At 46.8% G+C, this 17,933-nt stretch overlaps 1 protein-coding gene across 5 annotated transcripts in view; it reads left to right on the forward strand.

The window, feature by feature from the left end:
- The window catches only part of ANAPC7 (anaphase promoting complex subunit 7), a 30,734-nt gene extending 16,287 nt beyond the window's left edge, over nt 1-14,447 (forward strand). For all 5 annotated transcript variants that reach the window (XM_069081754.1, XM_069081750.1, XM_069081751.1 and 2 more), the window contains 8 exons: nt 1,047-1,158; nt 1,640-1,793; nt 2,464-2,606; nt 4,781-4,898; nt 5,663-5,859; nt 9,181-9,405; nt 9,848-9,998; nt 11,214-14,447. In XM_069081754.1, the coding sequence (XP_068937855.1) occupies nt 1,047-1,158; nt 1,640-1,793; nt 2,464-2,606; nt 4,781-4,898; nt 5,663-5,859; nt 9,181-9,405; nt 9,848-9,998; nt 11,214-11,403 (1,290 nt within the window). In that variant the 3' untranslated portion in view covers nt 11,404-14,447. The remainder of the gene's footprint in view (nt 1-1,046; nt 1,159-1,639; nt 1,794-2,463; nt 2,607-4,780; nt 4,899-5,662; nt 5,860-9,180; nt 9,406-9,847; nt 9,999-11,213) is intronic.
- Nucleotides 14,448-17,933: the final 3,486 nt, after the last annotated feature.

The raw sequence follows: 17,933 nt of genomic DNA on the forward strand, positions 1-17,933 counted from the left end.
GAGAGCCAGAGAAGATGCACCTTGCTGCCTCTTCTCTCCCCTTTGCCCTGCCTACCTTCTCATAGGTCTGTTTTGAGGCCTGATGGGATACTGAATGTGAAAGTGCTTCATCTAAAGCATCATGCGAATGAAAGCTACTAGGTGCACATATTCATGCCCTGGTGGGACTGCCTCATTAGGGTCCTTGATAATAGCTTTGCAGTCCTGGAAATTGTGTGTTTTTTAATTAGGTATCCTAATTTTCCTTTGTGCAGTTGTAGAAAATATAAACACTATTATATCCTCTGCATTCTCTTCCTTTCAACATTTTTCTTTTTCTTCAGAATTCATTTTACCCTCTTGCATGTCTAGAAAGGTTTGTTTTAATAAAGCTTTACTAAGTCACATACTTGTGTGTTGTGCCAAAAATGTGGGAATCTGCTTACTAGCATTAAAGAGTGTGGATGATCTGTGTGTGATTATCACCTGGGAGGGGAGGTGTCAGGTCGAGTCTGTCCTTTGCAGCATTCTTTTGGCAAGTGCAGATTGTAGCTGTGGGTCATCCCTTAAATACTAGTTAGGCCAGCTAATTATCAGAGGGGAGGCCAAGCATTCCCTCTCTGGGGAGATCAGTTTGACTCTCCTCATCTAGTCATGCCATTAGTTCCTCTTTCTTGTGCCTTAATTATAATTAGATATTAAATATAAAAACCCAGGTAACTGCTTGGGGAATTTTCCTGCTGTTTTGAGAACAAGGAAGAAGAAATCTAACTACTATGGACATGACACTAATATTTTTTGACTGTAGCATTTTTCAGTTGGTATTAGACTCGACTGAATTGTTTGCTTTTGGTTTGATCAGCCAGGGAGCCCTTGGGCTTCCCGTGTAGACGAGAGGGCCCAGTGGACAGCCAGAGTCACTGCAGGGGGATAGGGAGAAAGATGGCGTTTTCCTGGAAACCCTGGGGTTCTAGCTGATAATGGGGACTAGAACTCCTTTGTGATGAATCACTTGGTTTTCACTGGGCTTTTCTTTCTTTTTTTCTTGATGATTTTGTTGATTACAGATAAACATGATGTTGGCCAACTTGTACAAGAAGGCGGGTCAGGAGCGCTCTTCTGTGACCAGCTACAAAGAAGTGTTGAGACAGTGCCCGCTGGCTCTGGATGCCATTCTAGGTAGAGATGCTCTCTTCCTCATTTTATATTGTACTCACTTGTCTAGGGCTGTTGAGTCAAGTGTTTCAGGAAAAGTTTACATTGCTGTTTAAAATGAAATGTTCTAAGATAGATTCAGGGATGACAAGGGCAGTTGACTGCTGACAGTTATCTAGTACCTTGAGGTTTACAAAGTGCTTCCTTATAACCTGATGAGGTAGGTGGCACAAATGTACAGATGGGGAGATTGAAGCACCAAGTGGGTCAGTAGTTTGCCCAGATCCACATCTCATATTGTGGCATAGGCAGGATTTGAACCTAGGCCTCCTGACTCCAAATCTTCTGTTGTTTCCATGACATTTCTCTGCTGCCTGATAAATTAGGATTAGTTTTATATAAGTGTATGGTCTCACTTAGCACAGGAAAAAGTATAGTCACCTACTTATTGTATTTGTCAAAATGAACAATCTCCCTTACCACCTCTCTGTCTCTCTTGGACTAGGTTTATTGTCCCTTTCTGTAAAAGGGGCAGAAGTGGCATCTATGACAATGAATGTAATTCAGAGCATCCCTAACTTGGACTGGCTTTCAGTGTGGATCAAAGCCTATGCCTTTGTACACACTGGTGACAACACCAGAGCTATCAATACCATCTGGTAAGAACCACAGACAGTTAATCAGATGTTCTCCAGGCCTCTCCCTGGTAGGAGGCCCTGTGTGGCCGGCCTGGCTGCCCCGCCAGCCAGGCGCTCCTTTCTGCCACTTGTGTGGCCCTGGGCTGTGCTCAGCTGCTCCACATTTTGTTCACTTGTTCATCGCCATGTTGAATGGTCCCAAAGGTAATCGTCTTTGTTGGAGACCTGTTACAATGTAAAATGAGGATGACTGGCTTCAGCCTTGTACTCTGGCAAAGCAGATCTCCTTCTTAGCTGTCAGATTCTGCAGAGGACCTGGGACTTCTCGTCATAGCTGGCCTGGGCAGCCCCTAGAGAGCACTGCTTCTCTGGAAAAAAAACAAAAGAAATTCTGGATTTTGAGATTAGTGATCTTATCTAGCTTTATGGCTGACTAATAAGGAGGTGTCACCACTGGAAACTGTTGAATTATATTGTGTTCGGTATCTCTTAACTATCAGCAAAACCAAGACCAGAAAGTTCATTCTACATATTGAAATGTTTTCCCCTCATGTTTTTTTCTATTATTCAGTATAGTTAATTTAATATGATCCCCATTTTGTTTTTTGTAAACTGAATTTTAAGTTAGGAAACCCACTTATGTTTGATGATTTCTGTGTGTTTGTTTTATGTAATCTCTAATATCTTAAAGTTCTCTAGAGAAAAAGTCCTTATTGAGAGATAATGTGGACCTACTGGGGAGCTTAGCAGATCTGTACTTCCGAGCTGGAGATAACAAAAACTCCATTCTCAAATTTGAACAGGCCCAGATGTTGGATCCCTACCTGATAAAAGGTAAAGTCGGTTTAATTCTGGGAGAAAAATCAAGAGACACAGGAAAATGAAGAGTCAGTTCCTGCTAAGATTTTATGTAGGAATCTTCTATAAACTAGACTGTAGTTGCTGCTTAAGACCTCTCTTTTTGGTAATATGATGCTCAAGGATTATCTCTATTGAAATGATTTTGGCATGTGTCGTCTAAATTCAGAGTGATCTGTTTCGGTGATGGGGAGCTATTCTAGCTTCTTTCTTTGTACCTGAGCCTCCCTTTGCCACTTGTTTAGTGAATGTCTATAGTGTTTACTGAAAGAATGCAGATGATATCCCAGGGAGTCACAGTGAGCTGTCACACTGTACATGGCTGGTAGGAGTCCTTCAAGAAGGCTTTAACACAAAGGTTGTTAAGAAGTGGCAGAGGAAGAAAGCAATTACGTTCCAGTCAGTAGCTCCAGCAGCACGTTCACCTCTTGGCTTGGGGGTGAGCCCTAGTTCTCAAAGGCTGTACCTGGCAGGTTCTTCTGCACTGGGAAGACAAAAAGTGACTGTCCATCTGGCATTCCAGGCCCAGCTTTGCTAAGCTCTGAGGCTCATCGCTAGATTGACCGAAGAAGGTGCAGATTTCAGTTGCAGCAACTCTGGCAGAGCCCACAGTTACCCAAGAGCCAAGATTGTTGGGGAGGGAGGGCCTCATGAAATCACAAACCCATTTCCTGGTCTTAGAGAGAAGGAAGTACCCAGAGGAGGGTGGAGTGGGCACGCTCAGTCAGACACAAGGGTCTAGTAAAGATAATGCATCTGTTGGGCACTGAGCAGTACGCTAGGACGATGGGAGGAGGTGGGCCTCTTGTGCAGGACAGCCTCAGGAGGTCACGGGGAGGGGGAACAGTGAGCCTAGAGTAGCCAGGACTGGCTTTGGAAGAGCTGGGGCTGGAGCTGGGCCTTTAAGGACTTTGCTAGGGGAGGGGGTGGAAATGAGCAAACTGAGCTGGGATCAAGGGCTCCTGCTGGGGAGCATCACGGAGTGACACAGGGCGGGGCGGGTAATGGTGGTTCTGAGAGCCCAGCAGATGAGCGCTAGGGAGTCGTTTCAGGTTCCTGAGTAGGTGTGTCACAGAGAGTCATAATTTTAGAACTTTGAGGGGATAATGATGACACCCAGCACATTAATATGGAGCTTTAAGATTATGAAGTATTAATCCTTGTAGTCCCTACCTCACAAGGCGGTATGAGGAATTAACTTCATAATCTTCAAGCTTTTACAGATGAGGAAGAGAAGGCCCAGAGAGATTAAAGGTAAGATCAGCTTGCTGTGGTCACTCAGCTAGTAATTGATAGAGCCTGGACTCTGATGTAGCCTCCTGTCTCCTTTTATAGGCCAGGAAACAGATGAAATGACTTGCCCAGAATCCCACAGTGAGTTAGGAGTTGGTGCCAACATCCATATCTTGACTCCCATTTCGGAGCCTTCACACATTCTCCACACCATTTTCATATCTAGATTTGGAAAATCTAGTCTATCAGATACGTAACAGGGAGAATTGGGAGAAAGGGGAAGACTAGAGTCTGGTGCATCAGCTTTAGAAGGCTGCTGCAGTCTGGGTGGGAGGTGACCAGAGAAAAGATGAAAGACCGTGGACATCATTTATGGGAGATTTTGTAAAAGGGACAGCAAAATGGATTCTTGAATAGCCCGACCAAAGTAGCAGATTGCTTATTCTAGAACTTTTAATAGGTTAAGTTTTTTTTTCTAAATGTGACTGGTATATTTAACACATCAAGTGTGTACTTCCTGACTTGTGCCTAAAGCTTTTGGCACCAGAAAAATGATGGCGTGCTTTCTTGAGTCAGATGCTTTTGCTGGATGTTAACGTAGCTATGCCTCACACTGTGGAAGGAGGAGCCAGTAATTCCTGAAAATAACAGGCAGGCATTATGTCTGATCCTTTGACTTATTGTATGTGACTGTCATTTTTATGATACAAACAATGACATAAGGCAAACAGGAGGACACAGGCCGCGAGGACGGAGCTCAGCTCCTGCATGGGTTTGGGCTGGTGGGCAGGCAGGTGGGAGTGCAGGGGCCGCCAGCTGTTCAGCTCTTCCCCTTTACAGAGGAAAGTCTTCTTTCTCAGATACATTATTTAAGGGAAAAATCCACAGAACCAAATAACTCTGAATGTTTATTTTAGGAATGGATGTCTATGGATACTTACTAGCGCGAGAGGGACGACTTGAAGATGTTGAAAACCTGGGCTGCCGTTTATTTAATATTTCTGATCAGCATGCTGAGCCATGGGTGGTGTCTGGGTATGCCTTCCTGCCCTGTGTTTCTTTCCCTCCCCTCGACACACCAACAAGTCTTTAGTTTTAGATAAAGCTGAATTCTTAATAGTGAGAAAATTGCCTGGGTCTGTTAAAAGAAATGTGTAAAGTAATAATTGCTCATAATAGCTAGTGTTCATATAGTGCTTACAAACATGGTCTCATTTGATCCTCACAAAAACCCTGGGAAGTAGGTGCTATTATCCCTATTTCAGGAAACAGAGGCCAAGTGATGTGCCAAGGTCACTGGCAGATCTACTAAGTGTCTGAGGCTGGTTTTGAACTCAGGCCATCTTGACCCCAGGGCTAGCTGCCTCTAAAAGCAACTTTGTTACTGACACAACTTCAAGTATTCTTCTTCTCATTAATTAAATTGTTAACCACATAACTATTATATCAATTATTGTTATATTGATATATTAAATAATTTATAATAATTATATAATAGTAACATAATTACATTATTAGTTAATTATTCCCATTTAATAGCATAAGCCCAGATAATTAGCAAAATTTTCCCTTCCTCAAAAGACCTCTCATTTTAAGAGCCTTTTAGCAGCTGGGTCTTTGACCAGCATCTTGGGTCAAAATCAGAGGGATAGATTATGGCAATGGATGAAGAAAAGAGACAACTTTGGTTTTTGGTTTGTAGATGAATTTAGGGCTTTCTCTTTGGTTTTGACTGAATAATTAATGAAATGTCTTCTCATGCTTCTGATAACTAATCTTGTGTCATTTTTTTTCTCTAGATGTCATAGTTTCTATAGCAAACGATACTCTCGGGCCTTATATTTAGGAGCCAAGGCTATTCAGCTCAATAGTAACAGTGTCCAAGCTTTGCTGCTGAAGGGAGCAGCCCTTAGGAATATGGGCAGAGTTCAGGAAGCCATAATCCATTTTCGGGAAGCCATACGCCTCGCCCCTTGTCGGCTGGACTGTTACGAAGGTCAGAGCAGTGAACATCCCCAGGGCTGTTGGGGATGGAGGGAGGGGCCATCGTGTTACTACTGAGCAGTACATTGACTTGTTTGGTTTCAGATCCTTCAGAATTCAACTTCCATTTTGGGCAGCTTTTTTTTCTTGTTCTCTTTCTTTGTAATGTTGTTGTCTTTTGAGGACTTTGAGTTTCATATAGTCTTTGCTCTGAATGCCTAGAGTGGAAGGAACATTGCTTGCTATGAGGGCAGGTCTGGGTGTGGGACCAAGCAGTTCTCTGTGAGCCCAGAGCAAGAAAGGCTTGGCTGATATTTTGCTTTCTTTTGAGATATTCAGGTTCATGTGAACTTGACTCCAGGAGTTAAGATCAGCCATGCCAGTTTCACTATCACTTGGTGACTCACCTCACAGAAATTCAAACAGATCTTAGAAATGTACTTCCTCCCAAGGAGATTTTTATAAAAATGTAAAAATAGACTCCGAAGCTGAGGACTGATCTTACCCTCACAGTTAGATGAGTTCAGATTTGAAGAGAAAATTTAGGAAAAACAAATCTAGAGTGATAAAGCTCAATAGCTGCACATCTTTTTTTCAATAAAGTTTTTATTTTTAAGCACTCTTTTCCCAGCTTTCCCCTTCCCCAAACAAATATGCAGTGCCCATCAAACAGGGCTTTTGATTTTGGTAGGGAACGCTTGACTCTCCCTGTTTTCCCTGCTGTTGTTGAGACCCTGTGCTGGCTGGCTCATTGCCCCTCTCTGACATTCCAGTTGCTTGAGAAGAGCTTCCTCATGGCCAGTGCTTCTTTCTCCCTGTCTTTCTCCCTTCCTCCTTTTAAATAAGCCATATGGTATTTCCAGAACCAAACTCTGGTCTTGGGTCTCATCCATCCAGGTTTTAGTGCTACTTTGAAATCCATTTGCTTCCTTGTGTAGGATCTCTGTTTGGTACACCTTATTTGTTAACCACATTCTGTGTATTTGTGTCTAGACATCTGAGACCATGGGTTATATTACTGGTTCCTTTCTTGGATTTTTGTCTCCTGTGACCTTCTAAGAATGTTTACTGCTTTTCTTCCTTCAGTGTAGTTGCTTTATCTAAAGTATTTATTTGGATGTATTGTTAATTTGGTGACTCCCATATCTAGCTTGATGGGAATAAGTTAGCTTTTCTCCCTTGTCTTTTTAAGCTTAAAGTCTTTTTTATTAAATTTGCAAGACTCCAGGGAAATCGGTTATCATTGGCCATTTGTCACAGCATTATAGGGTTAGAGCTGCAAGGGTAGCTCTGTCTGTTCAAAACTTTTAATTTTACAGATGAAGAAACTAACAGGTCAAGTGACTCGTCCAAAGTCATGTGTCTTATTAGATGATTTCCACCACTGGCCAACTTGCTGTTCCTACATTTCAAGTCATTATCCAGAAATTCAAACCCCATTTTTTGATACCATCATTTTAATCAGCCTCACTTCTTTTCATTTTTTAAAAATATAATTTAATTTTTCTCAGTGAACAAAAATCTTTCCCTCTCCCTCTCCCCATTGAAAAGGAAAAAAAAAAACTCCAGTAGAAAATATGCAGTCAGGCCAAACATATAGCTGCATTGGCCATGTCCAAAAGATTTGTTCATTTGTACTTTGAGCTCATTACTTCTCCATTAGGACATGGGTAAGCATTCTGGGTCCATGGAATCATGGTTGGTTATTGTGTTGATTTTTTTCCAAGTTGTTTGTCCATGCAGTGTTGTCATTGTTGTATGAATTGTTTTCCTGGTTCTGTTCACTTTGCCCTGGATTGGTTGTTAGAAGGGCTCCCAGGTGTCTCCTCATTTCTTGTAGAACAGTAGTATTTCATTGCATTCACGTACCATAATTTCTTTTCCTTTTTTTTTATAAGCAATTGGGATTAAGTAACTTGCTCAAGGTTACACGGCCAGGTGTTTCTGGGTGGGTGCTAAATGTCTGAGCCCGGATTCGAACCCCAGGTCATCCCGACCCTGGGGCCGGTGCTCTTACTCGCTGTGCTACCTGGCCGCCCCCATAATTTCTTTAGCCACTCTTCAGTTGATAGGCACCTTCCTTAGTTTCCTGGTATTTTCTGCCCTCCACATTTCCTTCTCTGTGGTTCTTGCTAAGCTCTAGCATGGGGATAGCAATGTGACTTGTGAGTGTCCTCTTCATTGGTTCACTGGGTTTTGGTTAAGTAACTTCAATGTGGGGTAAGAATCAATCATGGGGCTTGTTCTCCTGCTTGGTTGGAGGTGGCAGGACATTGGAGAATCTGCTAGTGACTGAGCAAGCTGTAGGTCTGAGATGTGTTCTGGGCTTCATAGTTCCAAGAGATGTGTGCCAAAGGGTTCTTCCCTGCGGCTGCCCCCGCTAGCATGGGTGAAGAAGTGGGCTGTTCTTAAAATGATCACATTAAGCATTTTACCATTGGTGTTAGAAAAAAGTTAGGTAGCTGGCTAAGGGCCCACACCTGGAGTCCCTGCTGCTGAGCAGCTAAAGGATGTTGAACCAGTTGGGAGCTCTGAGCAGCAGACAGACTGAAGTCAAGGAGGCATGAGCACCTGGCCGTGGAGAGCCTCCCATCTACCTCAGCAGCAGCAAACCAGCCCAGTGGGAAATGGAGCAGGTCAGAGCTTCTGTGCCAGGTAGAGTAGGCGTAGGCCTGCCTTTCTAGCCTGGGCAGCTAGGGAGACCTGCTCATAAAAAAGGGGGAGAAAGTAGAACAAGAAAGAAAAAACTAGTCATGATTTGAATCTCTTTTGGTTTTTAGGGAATTCAGTATTTTTTCTCCAGTCTGATAGAACTTTCTGTGGCCCAGAACTCTTTCATTTCTCTTAGTCTGACTGACTAGGTCTTCTGCTCTGCCAGACCATCACATTTGACCTGGTCTGTTAGACTACAGAGGCCAGTTTGGGTTTGCCTTTAAACACAGGTCAAAGACAAATGAAAGTACAGCTAACAATCAAATACTTGTTGCCTGAGAGGAGGAAGAGGATTCTTCTTTCTGGCCATTCTCTTGGTCACCGTGACTCTCCCAAGCTGAGTCTCATGGTTGAGCGGCTCCTGATGACTCCAGTTATGGAGGTCGTACCTAATGCTCTAGGTGTACGATGCAGGCTTGGAGGCATTTTCGATTTCCTTAGATGCTTGAGGGGGAAAAACCTTGGATATTCTCAGAGCCTTCTTTGGCTCATCTCGTTCTCGAAGCTCTCCCCTGGTCTGCCTTTTGACAGACTTCTAGATTGCAAACCTTGGGTCGGTGGAGCAGCACAGTATGGAATGGTAAAGCATTTGTCTCCTCTCCTGCTTTGTTTCCTCCCATAGGTCTCATTGAATGTTATTTAGCCTCTAACAGCATTCGGGAAGCAATGGTAATGGCCAACAACGTCTATAAAACCCTCGGAGCAAATGCGCAAACCCTCACCCTTTTAGCCACTGTGTGTCTTGAAGATCCAGTCACCCAGGAGAAAGCAAAGACGCTGCTGGACAAAGCCCTGACCCAGAGGCCAGACTACATTAAGGCGGTGGTGAAGAAAGCAGAGTTACTTAGTAAGTTTGTACAGATCACAGAGACGGTTTAGCCAGCTCTGACTGCCACGAAGCCTTGTCACTCACATTAACTAGAGTCGGCCAGAATCTGTGTTTGTGCAATGTCTTTAGCCAGATGTTGTCACTAGTGAAGGACACACGGACCAAGAAGGAGCCAAATCTTTTTTGTCAGAACACCAAATTGTGTTTTTACTTGTGATTTGAGTCAATGCAGTGGCAGTACAATGAAAGGAGAAGTGGAATTGTAACCCCCAGTGGGACAGGAATTTGAATGAGCTCTCACTCCTGTCATCACTACACTGTTTCCAGTTCTAGAAATAGATTGTCAGGTTGGGATCAAGGCTGTGCTCAGTTGGATATGTGAGGTAACAGGGCTGAGATGGAGCTGTCCTTTTCAGCAGACCCTCCAAAGGGGCCAATGAGGTAATCTTGCTCTCTTTAGGCAGAGAACAGAAATATGAAGATGGCATTGCTTTGCTGAGGAATGCGCTGGCCAATCAGAGTGACTGTGTGTTACACCGAATACTGGGTGATTTTCTGGTAGCCGTCAATGAATATCAGGAAGCTATGGACCAATACAGCATCGCTCTCAGGTAAGGTTTCCAGGGCCTCTTCAGGGGAGGCTCAGGGAAGGCAGGCATATCCATGAAGAAGAATGAGTGCAGTTGTGGGGAAATGATCTGGGATGTTCCTCTGTCACCTTTCTATGACTGGAGGAACTGGCCCAAGGTGGCAGATAATTTTCTGCATCTATTTGCATAGAAAATGACAGCATTTGGGCATAGAAATGGCCTGTTTTTTTGTGTGCTGGCTGCTAAATTTGTTTTCTGTTTCTAAATAAAACTTTAGAATAAAGTTCATCTGACTTTTACCAATCATTGAGCCACAGAATGTCTTCAGAACTAGGATGGTCTTTGGAAATTTTCCTAGTCCAATGTGGTGTGGTACAAAAATCTCTAGATTTGGAATCAGAAGACCATTGCTGCTTGTGACTTGTGACCTTAGGCAAGTCACTTGGTCTCTTGTCTCTCTGGACCTCAGGATCCCCCTTCAGTCACATGAGACGAAGAGGCCTCTGTGAGCCAATGAAATCACTTACTCTCCTTGGGATGTAGTTTCTTCATCTCTAAAATGGAGGGTTGGACTAGCTTGTTTCTGAAGTCCCTGCCAGCTGTAACTGTGATCCTGTGTTCCCCTCCCTTGACAAAAGGGGAATCCTGGAGCCCAGGGACTTGGCCAAGCTGAAGCCCAGGTCTGTCTGGTGTCTCTGCTTGTCAGAACTACATTCAGGAGCTTCCCTTTGGTGTCTGGCTCTCCATATGCCCCAGCCTTATTCCTGTCTTCCAGATCTGGGAAGTTTTAATAAATTAATAGGACTCTTTATTCCATATGCTGACAGCTTCCTGTGTGACCTCACCTCCAGGCCTGCGATTTCAGACTGTCGCCCGCTGGAAGGAGAGGCTGTTAGACTGCACTTTATTTTAACGGTCATTCAGGTTAAGCTTTGCTTGGAAGCAGGAATCAGTTTGAGTGGGTGCTGAGGAGAGTGAAGCGTAGGCTGCCCAGTTGTGGCAGATGTGGAGCAATATGGAACTAGAGGGTCTCCTGAACTAGACAGGCAGGGCTAGGAGGTCAGACTTACTGTGCTTTGGGCTGGAAGGAGCCTCAAAAAGTCCTCTTAATTTTCTAGCTTAGGGAAGCCGGCGTGCCCAGCCTCTCCAAGTGGGGGCAGCAGTGCTGGTGGAGGGTCAGAGGGCACAGAAGGGGATGCTACTTAGGACTCTCTCCTTTGCTTTGTTGTCTTGTAGTCTGGATCCCAATGACCAGAAGTCTCTAGAGGGCATGCAGAAGATGGAGAAGGAGGAGAGTCCCACCGACGCCACTCAGGAGGAAGACGTGGATGACATGGAAGGAAGTGGGGAGGAAGGGGACTTGGAGGGCAGTGACAGCGAGGCAGCACAATGGGCCGACCAGGAGCAGTGGTTCGGCATGCAGTGAGGCCTCGCACCTCCCCTTGGATGGGAGCAGCTCAGAGTGGCCCGAGCAGAGCCTGGGGCATCCTTGGCTGGGAAGGATACCATGTTAGCTCAACGGGGAATTTGGTTTTCTCACTCTCCATTCTGAGTTGTAACTTCATTTTTGAAAACTGAGCCTGCCGAACTCTCCGAATCTCTGTCCCCTCCCTGCTCTTACCATGAGCAGTCTGGGAAGCATGCGAGCGTGCTCGAGCTCCGGGACAAAAGACGGTCTTTGTGCACTTTGATCCTAAGTCTCTGACTGAGAAAGATGCTTCATAAGGAATGTGGCATCGCGGTGGAAAAGAAGACTGGCCCAGGGAGGCGTGGGCGCTCTTGCTGGTTTCCAAAGGTGGTGCAGGTTGGCCCTTTCAAAGCATTGCCTATTTGCTAACAACTCCTATAGGCTGTTCAGCATCTCCCTTTTGATTTTGCTTCTTTCTGCATTGTTGGTAATGCCTTAAACTGAGACTTGATATTTTGCAAACATTTTCCTATTTGATAATATAGTGATTGCCTCTAGAGCCCAGGCCATGATCTTCGACACTGGCTAGAGCTTATCACAGAGCAGTGAATGGGAGCCCCTGGCTCCGCGTTTGCTGTAATTACAGAATAAAGCCACTTTTGGGTACAGTGATGGGATTCCTCTGGCTGAAATGAAAGCCACTCTGCAGCTCTTGCTATTGCTTTTCTCCTGTTCTGTCTGGTCTCCAGAAATAGCTGGAAAATTCCTTTTTTTGTTAAAGGTTTTAAAACGATGCTGCCTCGTGTGTGTGGGTGTCATTGTGTGCCAGCTGCGCCTCTGCTGGTAGATCCCTAACAGCCAGAAATGGAGGCCACAGACTCTCCATCTCGCCCCCAGTCCCATGGCTTAAGTACCTGAAGGAGAAACTGACTTCAGCCAGGGTTTGAATTTCCATGCTTAACTAACTTGCCTGTAGTGTCATCTGCTTCTCAGAACCAGTCTGTCTGTGACCCAGCCTGTGCTTCCTCCAGATCTGTTCTGGTCACTGGGGTGTAGGGGGCGGGGCGGGGTCTGCTCTCTGGACCTGCCCTACGTGTGTCTGCTGGACTTGTCTGTGAGGCTGATGGGGCAGCCTTCACCACGGTCCTTAACGCCACAAGCTTGGCTCCTCGTGGGCCAAGCCTTCCTGCTCTTTCCTTCCAGGGAGTCCAGCACCAGCACCAGGTGCTGGATGTTGAGACCCCAGGGAAATGACTGTGCTGTGCTGCCAGGCAAGGAGGGCTTCCTTTGGATGGATAAGCCTCGATCGGGGCAGACGTAAGGGAGCAGCTCTGCTTCTACCTTGTGCTCTGGCCTTCAGCAGTGAAGATGGAGGGGGCAATTCATGGGGAAGAAGCACCTTGTGTCTCTGCAGGCCTATGGTTTGGAGTGCCCAGCAGCCTCCCTCCCTATAGTCAGAGCAGTGCCCTCCTCCCAGCCCCTTGAACACAAGCTCCCAGAGGCCTTTGGAGTCACTTAGGGCATCTTGTAACTGTTTTGTGGGCCTGTGACTCTAGGCCAAGGTGCAGCCTCCCCTTGATGTTAGATCCTACAGACAAGCCTGGGAAACCTGATTTAACCAGGGCCCTTGGCTAGGCCTCAAGTGGCATCTGGGTAACTCTGGAGCCGCTGTCCTGTCCCCTGGGGGAAGGGCCAGACTCAGGTTTTCTGTGTCCTTTGGGAATTCAGGGCTGGGCTCCCAGGGCGCTAGGCAGAGTCGCCTGGCTGGCCGAATAGATTTACTGGGAAGTGGGTGATGGTGGGCTCGCTGTGATAGGACTCCTTTCTATAGAGTCCTTTAAGGTGGGCATGGCAAGCGTTGGCACCCCCATTTTACAGAAGAGAAGATTGAGGTGGAGAAGTTTGAGTAACTTGCCAACGATCACTTCTGAGTGTCGAAGCTGAGATTTGAACTCAGATCTCCTGACTTGTTGGCATTTGCAAAGGTGTTGATGGTTCAAGGTTTTCTAACTCTTGGGGCTTCATAGGCCATATTGAAATGGCCCAAATTGATTGTATTTAGCTTCTGAATTAGGCCAGGACAGCCAGCCCTCCTTTAGCCCCTTGAGGCTAACTTTCCCTTCTGTTTGTGTCTGCTCAGGGAACACATACACCCGCTTAACATGTCACCATGAAGGTCTTTGACATTAAATATGCTGCTGATGGGACAGCAGGGCTGTCGGGCATAGTCTAGGACAAAGTAAGGCAGGACTTGGTGCAGCTCACCTGTTCGTCTTCAGCTCAGCACATTTATTAGGTGCCCGCTGTGTACCTGACACTGCGCTAGTTGCTGGGAGATAGAGCGTGTACACAAAGGAGCCAAAATAAGACAGTTGGAGGTAGGAGAGAGCCCTCCTAGCTCCGGAGAGGAGGGACTTCCCATAGATTCTCTTTTGGGGCAGAGCATGGCCCTCAGCTGAGCCCGCAGTGGAGAAGGGAGGAGGCAGAGCACCCAGGCCACGAGCTGGAGGCCTTCCTGCATCACTGCGAGCAGGCAGGGAGATGGAAGGAGGCAGGAGCCAGTGTAGCCTTTGGAAGGCAACCAGAGTGGCGAAACCCGCAGCCCAGCAATCCCCCTGCTAGGCCTGGACCCACACGTGCAAACACTGACAGAAGCTTCTTGTGTGAACGTGGGGGATGTTTGAAGCAGGTTCTGCCACGTGGTTATAATGGAGACTCTGGGCCTGCCCACCTTAAGAGACATGGGAAGGCTCTGCTGAATTGAGGCACAGAGAAGCAAGACCTGATGGACACTTTGTGTGATGACCACACTGCAAAGCCTGGACCCTCCTGGGGACTGAGCCCATGCCAGCAGGCTGGCCATGAAGCAGGAAGCCTTCCTCCCAAACCACACGTGTCCACTGAGACACAGCCATGTTAGGGTCTGTTTTGCTTGACTATGCATATTTGTTACAGGGGTTTTTCTTTTTCTTTTGATTTTTTCTAAGGGGTGGGGGATGAAGAGTGGGAGAAAAAATAGATTTTTGTTATTTGAAAAAAAATAAAATTAATTTAAAAAACTATTTTGGCATTTGTGGGCTTCTTCCATCCCTGCTGGGGCTTATCTTGGTGGCACAGTAGGCCAGAGAGTGTTCTAGGATATTAATAATAATAGTTGGCATTTACATAGCACCTACTGTATGCCAAGCACTGTGCAAAGTGCCTTGCAGATATTACCGTCTTTGAACCTCACAAAATCCCAGGTAGTCATTATCCCCATTTTAAAGGTTGAAGAAACTGGGGCGGCTAGGTGGTGCAGTGAATAGAACACCGGCCCTGGAGTCAGAAGGACCTCAGTTCAAATCCAGCCTCAGACACAACACAAAAAACTAGCCGTGTGATCTTGGGCAAGTCACAAGAGCCAAAAAAAAAAAGGTTGAAGAAACTAAGGCAAAGAAGTGGCTTGCTCAGGGTCACTGAGCTGGTGTGTGGAGAGTCCGAGGCCTGGTGCTCCACCCACTGAGCTTCCCTATTGTGATTCCTCCACTTGTAGTTGCTTTCCCTCCTTGGGTCACGAGTCTGTGGCCTCTATCCCTGCTCGTTTCTACAGCTGAATATAAACTTCTTGAGGATAGCAATTGGTATGTATGGTATCCTGAGACTGGAGCATAGTACTTTGCACTTAGTAGGTGTTTAGATTGGGTTAGAAATGGAGATGAAGTAGCCAGAAGGTAATGACCTTCAGGAGACAATCAGCCATTAGTGGACAAGTGCCTGCCTTGCCCTGCCCCCAGGGGTGCAGGGCCATCCATTCTCCCCATCCCCAGGGGCCTCCTCTCTTCTGTGGCCCCTGCATCCCCAGGGGAGTGCCACCTCTAGTCCACGTTCCCTTCTCTTTTTTCTCTGGGTGGTCTTTTAGTCTAGGAATCAAGTGAGAGGGCTTGGAGATGATGCAGGCTGGCTTGGGCTGATCTCCAAAGCTGGTGGGCCCAGGGAAGGATGAGGCTGACCTTTTGGGGCCTGTCTTCTAGGGTGGCAGCCCTTCACTTCCCTCCCTACTGGGCTCATGGCCAAGGCTTCCCACTCCTACCCCATGAAAACTGCCACCCTGGACTGGCCCCTCGGCCCAGTTTTGTCTCTGAATTCCAGATGAGATTTTAGCTAGAGGTATGGGGTCCCAGACAGAGGCCTCAGAATCCAGCCCTGCCATTTAAAAAAAAAAAATTTTTTTAAAGCAATCGGGATTAAGTAACTTGCTCAAGGTTACACGGCCAGTTATTTCTGGGTGTGGTGCTGAGTATCTTGAGCCCAGATTTGATCCAGGTCGTCCCGACAGGTGTTTCTGGGTGGGTGCTAAGTGTCTGAGCCCGGGATTCGATCTCCAGGTCTTAACACTGGAGCCGGTGCTCTTACTCGCTGTGCTACCTGGCCGCCCCTCAGCCCTGCCATTTTTACAGATGTTTGTTCATTAGATTTAGTGCTGTATCTTTGTAGTGAGTATCCGTGTCCAGTAGGAGAGGCCCAGATGCCGGGGTGTGCGAGGACTGGCTCCCGAGTGTGTCATACTGGAGCAAACTACAGATCTACCATTTGGCACCCCTACCTTGGGTCAGACTGGGCCCAGCAAAGATACTTCGTTAAACCCTGGCCTCCTCAGTCAGTGAGAGGGGTGTTCAGATGGGGAAGGGGTGCAGGCCAAGACTAGGCAGAGATGAGGAAAGCAGGGAGTGAGGACAGTAGCCTGGGACTGGGGCTGGCTGGCAGGGACATACGTGCCTGCGTGTAGGCGGGCCCTGGCATGTTGGGGAGGAAGCTTGCCACTGTGATTGTGGATGTTCACTTAGTGGGGTCTGAAGGCCAGCTACATGTCACGTCTCAGGCGGTACTAGGACTGTTTGAGCTTCTCCCATTGGTGATCATCTCCCCCTCTCCTGGTACTCTGCCAGTCCCACACAAGAAAGGAGAGACAGGTAGACCTCGTCTCACATCTCTCTGGGGGCAAGAGATGCATGCCTCTGGATTCTACTGCATCTTTCACTCATGAAAAGCCAACTTGCTTCCCTCTTTGTTCCCTGCCCTCCCCTACTAGATTATCGGCTCTTAGAACCCAGATTCACAGGGAGAGATGCAGTGTTTGGTTTGTTTGGATTTGGGATATCGCCTTGGACCTGAAAGGCATATTGTGAGATGATTTCAGATGTCTCCACCCCAGGGTGCCTCACAAACGGAACATCCCTGTGTAATTTCACCACACCAGACTCCCTGGACATGAAGAGATTGGTACTGTTTCAAGGCTGTCACGTCAGCTCTAACCTCTTGGGGTCTCATGAGGATCCCTAGAGGGGGTAACCTGGGTCCATCCCAACAGGGAGGCAATGTTTGGAGGTAGAGGGGAAGGTACTTTGGGATTGTAGCAAGACTGAAAAAGGGCATTTGAAACCACATGTAACGGGGGATATTCAAGTGGCTTATTAGGTGTTGACCTTGCCTTGTGGGAAACCAGACAGGTGTAACATGGGGTGGGGGAATGTAGAGGCATCTTAAAATAGAGGCAGCCAGCAAGGGTGGGAGTCACTGTTCTGTGAGGACTTGGGATTGTACAGCTTAATTTGCCTAGAAAACACTACTATAGTAGGTAAAGCCTTGGGAAGCCTAGGGAGGCACCCATCAACACTTTTTAGCCCTTGTCAAATCATGCTGCAGAATTTGGTAAAGCGTCAGGTGAGCTGTCCTGGCCTGCGTTCTCCGCAATGGAAACGGTGAGGAAGAGGGGAAGCCTGGAGGCCCTTAGATTTGACCCTCCCTCCTGCCTGATCCAAACAGGCAGGGCTCATGATTTAAACCCACATTAGTGCCTCCCAGCCAGCTTGAGTTTTGCCTGGGGAGAGCTCCAAGTAGCTAACATGGATTGGTCTTTTCTCTACCTGTGAGTTTTCTGAGCTGCCCCCAAGCCAACACAGCCAAAGCCAGGCTTTCATCTGGCATATGGTGGCATTTGCTTGGCAGCTGTGAGGGCCTTTGCCAACATGGCAAAAAGGGCTCCAGATTGAGAAGGAACAGGCATGGGGTCCAGTCTCGGTTCACTCAGTGAGGGCTTCCAACCTGTAGTGATCTTCCTAAATATGGGGTTTAGATGACAGTTGTATGGAGAAGTCAGATGCTGTCTATGACCTATTCCCCTTTTCAGCAGAGGTGAGGGATCACATGTGTGAGACGCTTAACACACAGTTGTTTTGCCAGTTTTACATAAGGGAAGGTGCAGGGATGTGAACTTTTCAGGCCAAGGCAATGAAACTTTTGAAGGGCCCATGAGGTTGGGGGTCCCATAGGCCCCTTTGCTCTGTGTACTGCATGTTGACCTAAGGCCCCTCCTCTTTGGATGGAGGGCTCTTCCATGCTCTTAGGCAGAGGCAAAGTAAATGTTCAAAGCCCTTTCTAGTGTAAACATACGGACAGGTCTGGAAAGGGCAGGCTATGAGGGGGCATTATTTCTATCCCACCACTTGCCATTGCATCAAGCTCAAGAAAGGTGGGCTTGTAGGATAAGCCAAGGGCCGCTTCCCTGGCCA

The sequence above is a fragment of the Petaurus breviceps genome, unplaced genomic scaffold (genome assembly GCF_028583685.1).
Source record: "Petaurus breviceps papuanus isolate PSGF00001 unplaced genomic scaffold, PetGlider_PUasm1.0 99, whole genome shotgun sequence".
Classification (NCBI taxonomy): Eukaryota; Metazoa; Chordata; class Mammalia; order Diprotodontia; family Petauridae; genus Petaurus; species Petaurus breviceps.